The following is a 14,738-nucleotide window of genomic DNA, read 5'->3' on the forward strand; positions in this document are numbered from 1 at the left end:
TCTTTGAACTTCAGTTTCCCTTTCTAGCAACACAGCTACTAACAGACATAGCTAATCATCCTAGGTTCTTACATATGCAAATCAACACAACTGTAGATTCGCTACTACTAATTAAATTTGGGATATTCTCTTTTAAAAGTTCCAAATCACAGGCCAGGCAGTGCATGCCTTTAATTCCAGCAGTTGAAAGGCAAGCAGGGGATTGAGGTCAGCCTGGTCTACAGAGTGAGTTTCAGGATGGTCAAAGCAACACAGAGAAAACATGTCTTGTATGGGGCAGGGGAAATTCCTAAATTATACATAGCGACATTGTTTAGCTCACCAAGGACGGAGAGAAGCATCTCTGAAGAGGACTCTCCATCAGAGACCCATTCCTACATCCACAGAGCACACAGACCAGTGGGAAGCCTGTGAAACTGAGGCAACATTTTCTCTGCACTGTCCTTGCCATGAACTGGCACAATTCCAAGTACAGGCAAGGTGCTGTTTCCTGTGTTGCTGCCTCGGTAGCCCAAAGAAGTTGGAATTATTTGCTCAGTACTTAAGATGGAAAACTGAGAAATAGGCACTGAACATTCTGTCAAACAATTTCTTCTCTCCAAATGGTCTCCTTTACTAAATCACACTAACCTTTTATACATCTGTCTGTCTGTCTATATATCTATATCTATCTATCAATCATCTCTATATACTTATATCTGTCTGTCTGTCTGTCTATCTATCTGTCTATCTGTCTGTCTGTCTATCTGTTTGTCTGTCTGTAGTGGGGGATCAGGTTACAGGACAACTTGCTGGGGTTGTCTCCTTCTCTCATATGGGCCTGGGACTGAATCCAGGTGAGCTGCCTTGGTGGAAAGCACCTTTACCTGCTGAGCCATCTTTCTAGCTCATTTTTAAAGTCTTTCTCAACTGGCTTTTGAAGAATACGGATTGCAATTTTGATTATCTACACATTTGGTTTTATTTATTGATTAAATTAGGCTTAGATATTATTCCCCAGTTTTTCAGATGTGAAAACTAAGAAACAGAGATAGGAAGAGGCTGAGATTGGGGGTGTGGTGGAGAACTCTGTGGCTAGGGGGGTGGGGTTCACTTCCATTGGCACATGTGCTGGTTATGCTTTGTGTTTTGTTTGGTTTGTTTTGTTTTGTTTTTCCACTAGACACGAGTTACAGTCTTCTGGGAAAAGAGAGCCTCAACTGAGGAAATCTCTCCATAAGATTGGCCTGTAAGGAAGTCTGTGAAGCAGATTAATGTAGTGGGGCCCAGTTCAGTGTGGGTAGAGCCTAAGCTGCACTCCCACATGGCCCTGACGAAGTCTCTGACTCCAGGCTCCTGCCTGAGCTCCTGTTCTGACTTCCCTCAGTGAAGACCTGTGACCTATAAGCTGCACGAAACTCCTTCCTTCCTAAGTGGGTTTGGTGCATGGTTATTTTGTCATAGCAGTAGAAAGCAAACTAGGGCAGTGTGGGGTCTGATCTAGACTGCTGGGGCTAGCAAAATGACTTGATAAAAAGTAGAACCTCTATGAGCCTCTGTTCAAATTAGCCATTTCATCTGAATTTGATTATCTGTTCTTATTTTAAACCATTTAGGTAAATAGTTTAATTTTTGAGTATTCATTAGAGTAGAGGCATGAGTTTTTAAAAACTCTTTTTTTTTCCTCTCAAACAAACCTTTATTAAGCAGTGACAGCAAAGCCTAGACAGTGGTGGTTATCCTTAGTCGCAGCTACTCAAGAAGCTGAAGCAGGAGGACCATTTGACCTCATAAGTTCAAGACCAGACTGACAACACCACCTCAAAGACAAGAGACCATCTCAAAGGACAGCCTTCAGGGAGAACCAGGTTCTTCAAGTTCTTTGTTTATTAGAACAGAGAAGCTAAATAGTGTGGCCTGGAGTAGCTTTACTGTGGGGATTAGCTCACAGACTAAGCACAGCACCCTGGCATTGTAGGATACGTTTGCCAGAGAAGCAACTTTCAGCACCCAAATTGAAGCAAAAACAGGCCAAGAGGACTCATATCAGATCTAGGTGTAGACAGGCTTTGACATCCTACTCCTTTTTAAAATGAGAATACCATTTGAAATGGTGAAGAAATTTTCAAATATCTTCCTTGGTTGACACATATGAACCTATCTGTCTCTACACCTGCTATTTTCCATAGTAAAGTTGAGCTTTAACTTTCTTCTCTGTGATCATCTCAGTCTGCCTTCACATACACCTTTCCCGGAGGAGATGTGTAACTGTGTCAGACTATCAAGGCTTTAGGGAGACAGTGAAACAGTCCACACATTCTTATTAACTAGGTATAAAGGAGTAAATAACTAAAAGTGTAAAAAGATATTTGAGTGTGACTATGGCGCTGAGGAAGGAAAGCCTGGGGTCTTTAGGTCACTGGCATTAGCTATTCATATCAGATTATATCTGGAATATTTACAAGCAGCCCACAGTGCCTTCGAGTAGGTAGTTTATAAACTGAATTATGTTACTATTTCCCACAGTTCTAGAGGCTAGGTTGTTCAAATCCATGTGCTGGCAGGCTTGGTGCCTGGTGGAAACATGTTTCTTGCCTGGCTCCTAGAATTGGCTATGCTCTGCTTGGAGGATGCATGGGCAGCTCTGTAGGGCCCTTCTAGGAGAGTGCCTTTTCTACATTGTAAGTCAAACCCAGTGGGTGGGAGCTGAACTGTCGCGCGCCCAATGTCCCGCCAGCAAGAACGACGCGTGGCAACAGGATTCTTCTGCGAGCAAGCCTTTACTGTGTTACAGCTCTTCTTAGTGTTACAGCTCTCTTAGTGTTACAGCTCTCTTGAACAGGGACTCCGAGCAGCAAAATCGCTCGGCTTATATAGACAACAGTATGCTAATTATCTCTCAGGGATTGGTGGGGCTTGGATCACCCCACTACTTGTCCTCCAGGGATTGGCGGAGAATGAATCACCTCATTAGCATATTAACGGTCAACTAACGCCTGGTGCATAAACCGCACATGTGCAGTACCGCTGTTCACCACTAGAGGGAGCCCTAGCAAGGGGACAAGCCTGCACATGCGCAGTAAGTCGTTTATATCCAGACAAGGCTGGATGTCAACGCCATCTTTGTTTCGCCGCGCCGCTCTCTACACTGAACTTTAAGTCATAAGAAACTAAGAGCAACAGTCTCAACAGCTCTCAGTTGGCTGGAAATTCACAAGAGAACTAGGGTTCAATTCTGCCCCCCGAGATGAGGCTTCAGAAAATGTCATGAACTTTAAAGACCAAGGAGGAATTTGATTTCTGATTTGATCTATCTATTTATTTATTTTACTAGAATATTTAGTGTGCGAGGCCTGGACAACCAAAGTATTATCTAAATATTTGACTGGATGTCTCTGTTTTTTTTAAAGGAAGTCATTTTTATTTCTGAGATATAATATTTGAATTTATGGTAGAGTCCAGTGTGATTCATTCCATATGTCTGAATAGTCTGTAGAAGCTGGAGAAATGGCTCAGTAGCTAAGAGCCTGTAGTGCTCTTGAAGGAGACCAGAGGTGAGTTCCCAGCATGCATGTTGGGCAGGTCACAATCACCTCTAACTCCAGTTCTGGGGGATCTGACATCACACGAGTAAAAATAATAAATCTTTAAGAAATCGTTTTACATTCTAGGCCTAGGGAGATGTCTCAGTTGGTAAAGTGCTTGGCATGCAAGTATGAGGACATGTGTGTGTGTGTGTGTGCATGTGCATGCATGTGTGTATGTGTGTGTGTGTGTGTGTGTGTGTGTGCCTCTGTGTGTGTGTGAATAGAGGACACCTTTAGAGGAATTCCTCAGGCACTGTCTACTTTTATGTTTTTTGAGTCTGGTTCTCTCATTGGCCTGGAACTCACTAATTGCAAGACTACCCAGCTAGCAAGCCCTAGGTGCCCCTTCTTGGTGCTGAAATTGCAAGAGTGAGCCAAGATATTTAATTTTTTAAACAGGGGTTCTGGAGGATTGAACTTAGCTTCCTGTGCTTGCAAGCGGGCACTTTACCAAATAAGCCTTCCAGTTCTGGAATCATATAAAGTTTTCTGTTTTTCTTTGCATTAACAGAGAGCACCGAGATCCCTGGGAAGCACTGAGCGAGGCTGACAGTCAATGATGAGTTGTTTTTTTTTTTTATAAAAAGACTAGAAATTGCAACACCTTTCTCGTGATGTCCACCTTATTTGGATGTCTCCTATGGACTAAGGTGGTTGTAGATATCAGCTTGGACAAATGAATCTTTTAGCACAGAACTTCTCAGTGTGTGATTCTGGTATCCAGCAACACCAGCAACACTTGTGGAGTTGTAGGAACCATAGATCGAGGGTACTACCTCCCACCCACTCAGTCAGTCTCACTGGTGATGAGGCCCTGACCTCCCACCCACTCAGTCAGTCAGCCTCACTGGTGATGAGGCCCTGAAGACTCTTCTATCTCTTCCGAGAGTCCACATGCGTGCACTCAACACTTAAGAAGTAGCACTAGTGGACTGATTAAACCTTTCGTCTCTCCTTCAGAAGATGGTGTAACCTGGCCTCAATCAGCCCCTTACAAGAAAGGAATACAGTTATTGGAATGGTGATGCAACCTCATCTTGCATCTTTTAAACTCAAGACCTCATTTCGTACTCAAGCTGGTGAAGCTGGATGTGTTTGATTAGATTTTTATTCTCATTGCTTTAGGTTGAAATTTTAGTCTTATAATTTCAACGATTTTACTTCTTCAGTGGGAGTTATTTGAAACCCCAAACCTCAATGATCCATGGCCATTTGTTTCAGGCTGTCAAGCCTCTGACCTGGAGGTTGAAATGTGTTTAATATTCTGAAATCGTGCAATAGTTCTTAGTAGCTGTGCTTTTGTGATATTTTTAAATGGAGAATGTTTGCATCGACAGAAAAGAAACAATACAGATTTACCTGAATTAACAAAAATAAAAGACTGGACCTGTGTGGTACCATGCATGGAATCTCAGCACTCCAGAGGATGAGGCAGGGGGATCATGAATTGCAGGGCTGGGCTAGCAAATTCAAGGTCAGCCTGGGCTACCCATGGTCAAGGAAAGAAGGAAAAGCATCTGGTGGAATGTTCACTTAAAAAACGTTATTGCTCTCCAAAAAGGGTTTCCCAACAAGGAGAAAAAAAGCATTACTATTCTTGAAAAACTATGCAGCATTTTTCATTTATGGGGAAATAGCTAAGCATCTGCCATACATTTGCTTCATGCCCTGATTCACTTCATCCAGGAAGGACTCAAGGGTGTCACAGAACTCAAAATGCAGGAAAAGAAAAGACTAAAAGAATGTGAGGTTTTATTTTCCTATTCATACTTTATGCAGGGTAGTGTAGTGATTCTGCAAAATTCCCCAAACCAAAAATTTAAAGTGATAGCCTACTGTTCTTTGTCTCTTCGTGGCCTCCTGTCCTGGGATCTGGCCAAAGGCACAGTGAGGGAGCACAGGTAGTGGCAGCTCCTATAGTCTTTACCCATCCTTTTCTTTTCTTTTGTTCTATTTTAATTTTTTATGTGGTATGAGTGTGTGTGTGTATGTGTGTGTGTGTGTGTGTGTGAGAGAGAGAGAGAGAGAGAGAGAGAGAGAGAGAGAGAGAGAGAGAGAGAGAGAGAAAGAGAGAGAGAGAGTCAGTCTTTGTGCACAACATTAATTCCCCTGAGGCCAGAAGAGGGCTTTGGATCCTTGGGAACCAGCCTTAACCACTGAGCCATCTCTCCAGCCCCTGCTCTTCATTTAAAAGTATATTTCAGCCAGCCAGTTCTTCACCCCTCCTCTCACAATAAAGATACTTGTGGAGAGAGGGTCTTACCAAGTTACTTAGGCTGGTCTTGAACTCTGTCTGTAGCCCACGCAGGCCTCGAAGGCTCCATACTCCTGTTTTTGACTCTTAAGTAGCTGAGATCACAGACCGTATCACCAGGGCAGACTTACATTTTAAAATAAGTCATGGTTCTGGATGTGGTGGTACACTGCCTTAATGTCCGTACATGGAGAGGTAAGGCGAGAGGACCAGGAGTTCAGGGAATGGCTGGGCAGCACAATGAGATCCTTTCTCAAAGCAACATACTTGATATCTTATTGAAATACCTGTCGTACAGCCTAGATTTAGTTTTTGCTGTCTTTCTCCTTACTAGAAACCTAAAATATCATGAGAGTAGACAATCTAACCAGTCTATGACAAATGAAAACAAAATGGCAACATGTCATCAGCCCTAAATGACCAACTGTTCATCTGTGGTGTAATCCTCTCTCATGCAAATTTTTTGATGTGCATTATAAGGTTGAGATGATACTGAAGACAGCTTTCCTTCTATAGGACTTCATAAACATTTGTTCCTAGGAACAACATCTCATAAAATACCGCTTATGCTGCATGATGCCCGTAGTACACAGACATCATTGTTTATTCAGTCTTTCCCTACAGGGACTTAGTTGTATTCTACAAAATAAATTGCAATTAAGTTTAATGCCACAAAAATATTGGATAAACACCAGGCCTTGTCCTTTTAGGCAGGAAGTGAAGCTGAGATTGATACCAGCACAAACCTGTCAAGCTAAGCAATTTCTAAAGGTATGTAGAATAGTGTCTTTATGTCAAGACTGTCAGGTAGTGGCATCATAGAAAATGTCACAGAAAGGCACAAACCACATTGGTCTGTGGTTTCTCAACAGGGGAGCCAAAACAAGGGCATGTTTTAAAAAAAGTTATAATTCTTAAATTTGTGCTTTTGCTTTGCTAGTAGTAATCACATAATCTGCTCCTCCCTCCCTCCCTCTTTCCCTCCCTCCCTCCCTCCCTCCCTCCCTCCCTCCCTCCCTCTTTCCCTCTGTTCCTTCCTTCCTTCCTCTCCTTTTTCATTTCCCTCTTCCATTACTCATAAACCCTTTCTGGGTTGACTCCAGTTCAGGTCTCCTCTCTCTAACTCTCTTCCTTCCAAGCATCCATCTGCTGTAACAGTAAAACATGCTGCCCGTGAAGGTGCTGACAAGACTGAGGGCTCAGATGGGAAAACACATTGTAATGCATGGTAAAAATGACGCCTCAGTAATGGAGTCTGTGACTTATGAACACAGCCTGGGTGTCCCATGTGCCCAAAAGCCTGTTACTTGTGGCAGAAAAGAACTACTTGGATCAAATTGAACACAAGTAAAACATCTTCTTTGCAGTATTACTTAAATATTTTCTTGAGTTATTAAGTTGAATTTTCTAAATTTTTTTGATAATTTTATAAAATGCCTTTCGATGCGGCATTCTCTGAATGGTATGCTTGACCAAAGTGTCTCTGTGAAATACAGCTACAGTCCTCTCAGGCTTTATTTTCTGCATAATGATATGTGAACATATCATGTGACTTTGTAGATCATGGGAACCCTATTACGGATTAAAACACAGCATTTGAATTTCATGGACCATGCTAAAATTCAATAAAATTGCATTTGGATGCGAAGAGGAAAGAGCCACATGTGGCTTGAATTTTCTTCAAGATACACGGGGGATGGTTAAAGGGGGAAAGTGCTTAGGACAGAGGATATCTGGACTTCTGCCAAACCTGTGCCATTTAAACAATGGTTTAAGACTGAATTCAAAACCCGAGCAGAACCCTTCAGTCTCCCCCAAAGGGCATGAGGTAGCACTTGAACTTGAATGTGGAAAGATAATGTTAATGGAAATATTTTGAATGAGCAACATGGTTACATTGAACTCAGAGAGGCTATTTTTGCCCTCCAGAATTCAAGGACTTAACCATCTGTGTTTGGATCCCCACTCTGCCCTTAAATCCTGGCTATCCCTGGTTTTTGTAACTGTTTTTTAGTTTCCCATTTCAACACTAACCCCGCTCTGCTCTGCCCCCCACCCCACTCCCTGCACCCTGTGCAGAACTACAGATAGAGCAATCTTGTCACAAACACTGCCACTCAAGACAGGAATGAGCATGCTCTCCAACTGCCTTTCCCCCCACCGACGAACGATGACTCTTTTGTGCAGAAGCTATTATCTTTTGCACTTTGGAATTGGCAGTTTGGGCAGGTGAGTGATATTTAAGAGGAGTCTGGCTTTGATGGTCTATGACCCTTATCCTAGGGAGATCTATTTCCGTATTCTCCTCTGGCTTCCTGTTGGTGCCAAGCTGGCAAACATCATCACCTTTGAGCCTCAGGAGGATGTGGCTTGATTAGGTTTCCAACCTCCCCAGAACAAAGATGTTTGGAATTCAGCAGTGCCACTTTCAGTTAGCTGGCTTGGATTCCTGTGCATGCAACTAGTTGTCTGCCCTGGCTGGACCAATGCCAGATGACTTGAGATAATTGACCACAAGCCAGCCTGCCTGACAGACTCCCTAAGTACCAGATGCCAACTGTGCCAACGGGCCCTTGCAGGAGGGCCTGCTTCCCTTTAGACCATAGCTAAATGGGGCTTCGTTTTCCCTCAGCCTTTGCTCTGTGTTTTTAGTGGAATGAAGTAAAATCAATTGGTCCAAGTTCTTTTCTTTCTATTTGTAAGGACAGCTACACCAACCTCCTCTCCTTGGCTGCACATTTGCACTTTCTCAGGGGTTCGATTGGTTCCGCTAAGTCAGCGCATGGGCTGAAAAATTGCAGCTGACATTTACCACCTCGGCACCTGAGTGTTCTGTCCCCAGTGCCCGTGTCTGTACCCCGTGACTCTGTGCATTAGTGTTTCTTCCTTTGCCCCACCTATGTCTCAAGCTGATTTTCTGTTTTCTAACATATAAAGGGCAGCTGCCTCTGAGCTCAAATGACACCACCCACCCAGTTGAGAGCTACTTGTGTATTGTAGTTAACTACTAACCTTATCCCAGCTTCAGTGACTTCTATAAACTCAGTGTTTTGTTGGTGGCCAGACCCCTAACAACACATTTAAAATCAACATGGGAGGCATTAGGCAAGCCTGTTTTGGCACATGACTCTAATAATCTGATCCTGGTGACAAGCAAGGGGCTGAGGGCCGGAAACTATTCCAGTGTCCCAGAGTTGTGTCACTAGTATTCTGCCAGGTTCCTGGCTGGGCAGTACCAGCAGCATCTGCTCACTGGGATGTATATTCTTATAGTGTAGTCAAATTCCTTCTGAACTGGGAGGTCTGGGGTTAGGGATTATCCCTTAAGTGGGGACACCCCTCTCCTTTAGCCTCACATCATGCACAGTTTCTTTGGGATACCAGCGTCCTTTCTGAAATAAAAACTTTGACACAATCGTGGTGCAATTCACTTTGTCTTCCTACTGCTCCCCCCCTTTTAAATTAAAATTTTTGATGATGAGAATTCTCCACTGAAGTAGGGTGTCCTGGGTATGGTAAGGGTTCCAGAAATGCCTGGGGTCTACTACTTGTCTGCTTCTGTATGGGGGCAGAGACACAGGAGAGCCCAGAAGTGGGACTCTAGTCACCATTACAGAGTGCCAGGGACCATTCTGGCTGATTCCGAAGAAGACAATCTTTTCTTACAGAAAGTGCTGGGAAGCAGCTGACTCTTTCTTAGGGTAAAATGACTACAGGTCCCTAAACTAGGCAGGCACGCAGCTGGTCTTCAGGCACCAACTAACTGGAAAGTGGGCAGAAAAGCCAGACTCTAAAGTCTCCCCTAATTTCTGACTCCCACGTCCATGGTCCGTGTGTCCCTGGCCCCCTTTTCTCTTTCTACTGCTTAACACCAGTGAAGTGGAAAACCCCAAGAAAGCGAAGATGTGTCAAAACGTAGTGACACGCTGTACTGAGATTTGTTTTAAAGGGGGAGGGATGGGATGGTCATAAACACCCCTTTTAGACGGTCTAACTTAAATACAGCCCTGTGCTATTGCTGTGAGTATGACTAGCTTTTTCTTCTAATGAAAGATCGGAGGAGTTTCTTAGGCTAGGGGATAGAGGAAAACTGGCTGTCAGTGGAACTTTGTGGGAAGTCAGAGGGAGGCGGGAAGGAGCCCGCACAGAAACCCAGTAGCTTTCAGAGCCCTCAACTCTATTCCCCCCAACCCCACCCCCACAACACAACCTGCAGAGGGCTTCTCAGCTGCTCTCCTGCAGTCAGAGGTAGGCGGTAGGCGTTTTAAGTCCAAGAGCTTCCGGTCTCCTCTCTTCTCCCAGACAGTAAGCAGTCACCGGACAGACCCCACCGGCAGACCTCCCTTCTCTGCTTTGAGTAAGCAACAGGTCTGCCAGAATGCAGTGGCATTCCCACCCACTTACTTAGTGTTCACTGTAGCAGTAGCAGTGCGGGCTTCCAACCATGCTGCTCTGGTCCAGCCCTAATCCAGCCCCACACCTGCTCCGTGGACACCGAGCCTAGCCCTAATGCTCCCTAGGCAACCTCTGAAAGGGTTGCGGGTTTGTGGTGCTAGGAAAATGCTACTGTTGCGGGGTTTTCCCCAATTTAGACTCTAATGTTGAAGGAATGAAGTTCAGTTAGGAGAGTAGAGATTAGCGAGCTGATGGTTGAACAAGTCAGGAAAAGAAGACTGTTCCCAGAGATGACTCGCTGTTGATTTCTCGCTTCTCAAAACTCTCAAGTTAAGAAATTAAGGACTAAGGGAGGATTTTTCAACCATGGTCTCATCTCATGAGAAGAGAACACCCTCACACGGCACTGGTACATCCAGAGAGACGTTTTAATGAACACCTGGCACAACACTGGCAAACAGGAACGAAGCCACAACGCGAACGCAGAGCGGACACAGGCCAGACGGGGCTTGGAGCTAGGGCCACTCCGCACCCCTCCCTAAGATTGTTGCTTGTAAAGTGCTGTTCCTGGGTCTCAGAACCCGGGTAGGGAAACAGTGAATTTATTCACAAACTGCAATTGAAGAATTCGCCTGAAAAGACACGCAGCGAGCAAAGGTGACCCGCCCTCATTTGTGTAAGACGAGGCGGGGAGCGGACAGCCACCGAGCACATACCCCAACACCCGGCGCGAGCCCCTCTCAGGAGACAAGGCTTCCTCGCACTAATCGCACTAATCGGGTAGAGGAGCAAAATTCCGTGGTACAAGTGACTTTTTAAAAAAAAAGTCCAAATGGATCTGGTCGTGGGAATGAACTGTGTTCTCAGGCTTCGTAACGGTTTCTCATCCGATTGATACATAGAGGAGTCGCAGGTGGAAAGTCGCCTTTATTGTCTCGCTCTGGGGGCTCCCCAAACTTTACTTTTGGAATTTGAAGCTTTGCTCTTTAAGCCGCCGCCTTTCTCTTTTGTGCGAACTAATTACTTTAGCTGTCGCTACTATCCTCCTCGACCCCGGGTCACAGCCACGAAATGTAACCGTTTCTCAAAGATCCCACTGACCATTCCCCGCATCCCCCTCCCCCGGCACAACAACTTTATTCCTGGAGTCGTTTTCTTGTCCATTTTTCTGACCACCGAATAACTAGGCAAAACGTATCCTTTCCCCTACCATCTAAGACGAGTTTTCCTTAGCAGAGAGGCGGCTGCAGACTCCAGCGAGACTGAAGCTTGGGGTCTGAAGTCCATTTCCCTCATTCTTGCTGGGCTTCTCCCGGATTAGGTGGTCCAGGTCCTGCTCCAGGAAAGGGGTGAACCCTACTTCCTCTTTGCCTGAAATTGGTTTTCCCTGGCCACTTTTGCTCCCCAACAATCACCGCAACTTATCGATTTTATTACAATAGAAACTCTTACCTGAAAATTGGGCTTTCGTTAATTAATCTGATTTACAAGATAGCATAAACACAGACACCAGGAGGTTACATTTATTCAGACCAGTGCAGCATTTTGCTCAAAGTCAAGTTTGCCAACCTTTCTGGGGCACCCTCTCGGTCTAGGTCAGTCTCTCGACAGCCATCTTCTCACCGGTCGCGGGGTCCCTTAGGAATGCACCAACACCGAGTGCAGGGAGCCCCCCTTGCTGTCAGCCCTCCCGGCTGCGGTGGGCTCCAGGAGAGGGGCAGTGGGTGAGGCGGCGGCCGCGCACACCGTGGAGGGAGCAGGCAGCTGCTGTGACGCCGTGGGGACAGCCAACGCCGGCGGCAGCGTGGTCGGTAGCGCAGGCGTGGGCTTGATGGGCACCGGTACAGCTGGCAGGCTCTGGTTTGCCGAGTGGCACAGAGCCTTGACTGGCACCCCGAATGCCCCATACTCCGGGCCTACCGGGACCCCAGCTGCGGCGGCAGCGGCGGCGGCCGCAGCCACCGAATCCATCACGCCAACGTGAGGCCACACGGAGCCCACAACATTGCCGAGCTGGCCTGGCACTGGGTAGCCCAAGTGGTGCATGACCGACGCCAAAGGCAACCCTCCAGCCTGCAGCACGCCCTTGTAGTCCCGCCCGATGATGTTCTCTATAGCGAACGGGTGTTTGAAGCCCGTCGTGGACGCGGCGGCAGCAGCGGCGGCGGCGGCGGCCGAGCCCAGCCCGTAGGGTGGGAACTGAGACAGGCGCCCCACGCTGCCCACCGCGGCGGCCGCCGCCGCTGCCGCCGCCGCTGCCACGGCCGCCGCCTCCTGCATCTTGCCGGGATGGGACGTCTGCGGAGGCTGCGACTGCGGCGGTGGCTGCTGAGCGGGTTGCGACGGGAGGTGTGGCGGCTGCGGAGCGGGAGCCGGCTGCTGGTGGAAATAGGGCACCATGTGCGGTGGCGGCGGCGGCGGCTGGGGCGGATGGTGATGGTGGTGGTGGTGTGCGGCGTGGTGGTGATGGTGGTGGTGGTGGTGCGCGTGGTGGGGATGATGGGGGTGCAGGTGGCCTCCGGGCCCGGTGCCGGGCGCGCCCTTGCTGCTTCCTGAGTGCAGGTGAGCGTGGTCTGCGCGCAGCACCTTGAAGCGCTTGCGGCGCCGCAGGAAGCTGCCGTTCTCGAACATGTCACCGCAGTCAGGGTGTAGCGCCCAGAAACTGCCCTTACCCGGTTGGTCCGGCCTCCGAGGGATCTTGATGAAGCAGTCGTTGAAGGAGAGGTTGTGGCGCAGGCTGTTCTGCCAGCGCTGCGTGTGCTCGCGGTAGTAGGGGAAGCGCTCCATGATGAACTTGTAGATGTCGCTCAGAGGCAACATCTTCTCAGCCGAGTGCTGGATGGCCATGGCGGTCAGTGAAATGTACGAGTAGGGCGGCTTTTGGTCGCTGTACGAGCTCTTCCCTGGCCGTGGCATCTTCCCAGGCTCCTCCACCTCCGTCCGGCCCACAGTGGGCCTCAACGCCTCTCGGAAAGCGGGATCCCAGGCCTAAGTGTCCCCACTAACTCTCTACCTGCACAGCCAGATACCCAGCTTTCTCGGTCCCCAGACCCCCCTTTGCTTTGGTCCTCCTCCTTCTGCCCCGGGTCCCCGCAATTGGCTTTTTGGGCCAATGCAGCTCGATGGTGCTCACAACTTTTGCTCTTGACCGTCGTGGGACAGGCCCTCACAGTAGCCAGAGAGGCTCGCCAGCTTTACCTCGCTTTTCTCTGAGTCTTCCTCCTCCCGGATGACCAGACTTGAGCTGTAGGGCGAAAAGCCGTGGAATGAGTTTCTTTTTGGTCTCTCTGCCCTTTCTCGGTACAAAGGCAGCTCAGGTCAACCGACTGGGCAGTGGAGACCGTGGCATTTATAAGCCACACTAGCTGTTCAGAGGTTACTGGCGACCGGACTTTTAACGCCCTGGAAGCTGACCTGGCACTGGGTTTTTCCGCGCTGGAGTTCAAGTTTTACAGAAGGGGATAGACAGAAAAAGAAGAGAGAGGGGCACTCTCAACTACTGTACCTACGTACCCTCTTTCTCCGGAGATCTGCAGCCAAGCTGAAGACGAAAAGAGACATCAAGCCATAGGTGGTGGTTCCGAGGAAAAAAGTTTGGTGCTGTCTACCGCAGCGGTGCCTGCAGGCTCTATGGAGGGGAGCGTGCTCAGAACTCCCAGAGCTAGCCGCAGGCTGCAGGGGGCGTCTGCGTAGACAGGCTAGAACCCGGCTCGCCCGGTCCTCACAGCCGTCTGAGCAGCAGCTGCAGTCGCTCTGCCCCGCGGGTTTTGAGAAGAAGCGCTGCTGTGGCAGCGACGCGCTCTCCTGGCTGCGTTTTGTAATGGTCCCCGAGACGCCGAGACCCCTGCAGCTTGCGCTTCGAGACTATCACATGACCGAGGCTGAGGGACTCCGCCGCCGCCGCCTCCACAGCCGAGTCTTTTGCTGAAGAAGGGGCAAGAAGGCACAATTTCTCGTCCCCGCCCCTTCTCCATTTCCAGTGGGCACCCTGACCCTTCGCTTTCACTACCCACTTGCCAGTCCAGGCCTCAGCAGTCTGACCACTGAGAAGGGCTCGCTGTTTAGTCGCGGGGCCTGCTGTGGTTTACAAGGTCTAAGACCCACAGCAAGGGGAGGGGGGTGGGCACAGCATTGCTTTCTCACTGGTCCTCTCTTGCATAGCTCTCTCCTTTTATTCAGTCTTTTCACCCAACCTCTCCTAGTTTTCGCGTGTGTTCGCCTCTAGGTCTCCCGTTTGGAGCATCGTCTCCAGCACCTATTCTCCTGGAGAAACAGATGTCCAGAATAGAAAGAAGAGCCGGGGGTTTTTTCTTCAAACGCCAACTTGGTCCAGATTTTATTAGGCATGGCCTACAGATCGGCCCTGTACTCACTAGGTTCAGGGAGGCAAGAATTACTCTTTGCACTCCAGAGTCTTGGTTTAAAGGGCAGAAAAATAATAGGCAGGGAATTTGGGGGCAAGAAAGTTGGAGGGTGGAGAAATTACAACATGTCTTCCTGAAACCGGTGGACAGACCGCATGA

At 48.0% G+C, this 14,738-nt stretch overlaps 1 protein-coding gene across 1 annotated transcript; it reads right to left on the reverse strand.

The window, feature by feature from the left end:
• Positions 1-11,815: 11,815 nt before the first annotated feature.
• Positions 11,816-13,311, reverse strand: Foxb2 (forkhead box B2). The gene has a single exon (NM_001168584.1). The coding sequence runs from the start codon at positions 13,129-13,131 to the stop codon at positions 11,854-11,856; it is 1,278 nt and encodes a 425-aa protein (NP_001162056.1). The 5' UTR covers positions 13,132-13,311; the 3' UTR covers positions 11,816-11,853.
• Positions 13,312-14,738: the final 1,427 nt, after the last annotated feature.

The sequence above is a fragment of the Rattus norvegicus genome, chromosome 1, assembly GCF_036323735.1.
Source record: "Rattus norvegicus strain BN/NHsdMcwi chromosome 1, GRCr8, whole genome shotgun sequence".
In the NCBI taxonomy this organism is placed as follows: domain Eukaryota; kingdom Metazoa; phylum Chordata; class Mammalia; order Rodentia; family Muridae; genus Rattus; species Rattus norvegicus.

Excerpts from the sequence above, each read along its gene's own strand:
- Foxb2 (NM_001168584.1), bottom strand. The coding sequence starts at position 13,131 with ATGCCACGGCCAGGGAAGAGCTCGTACAGCGACCAAAAGCCGCCCTAC.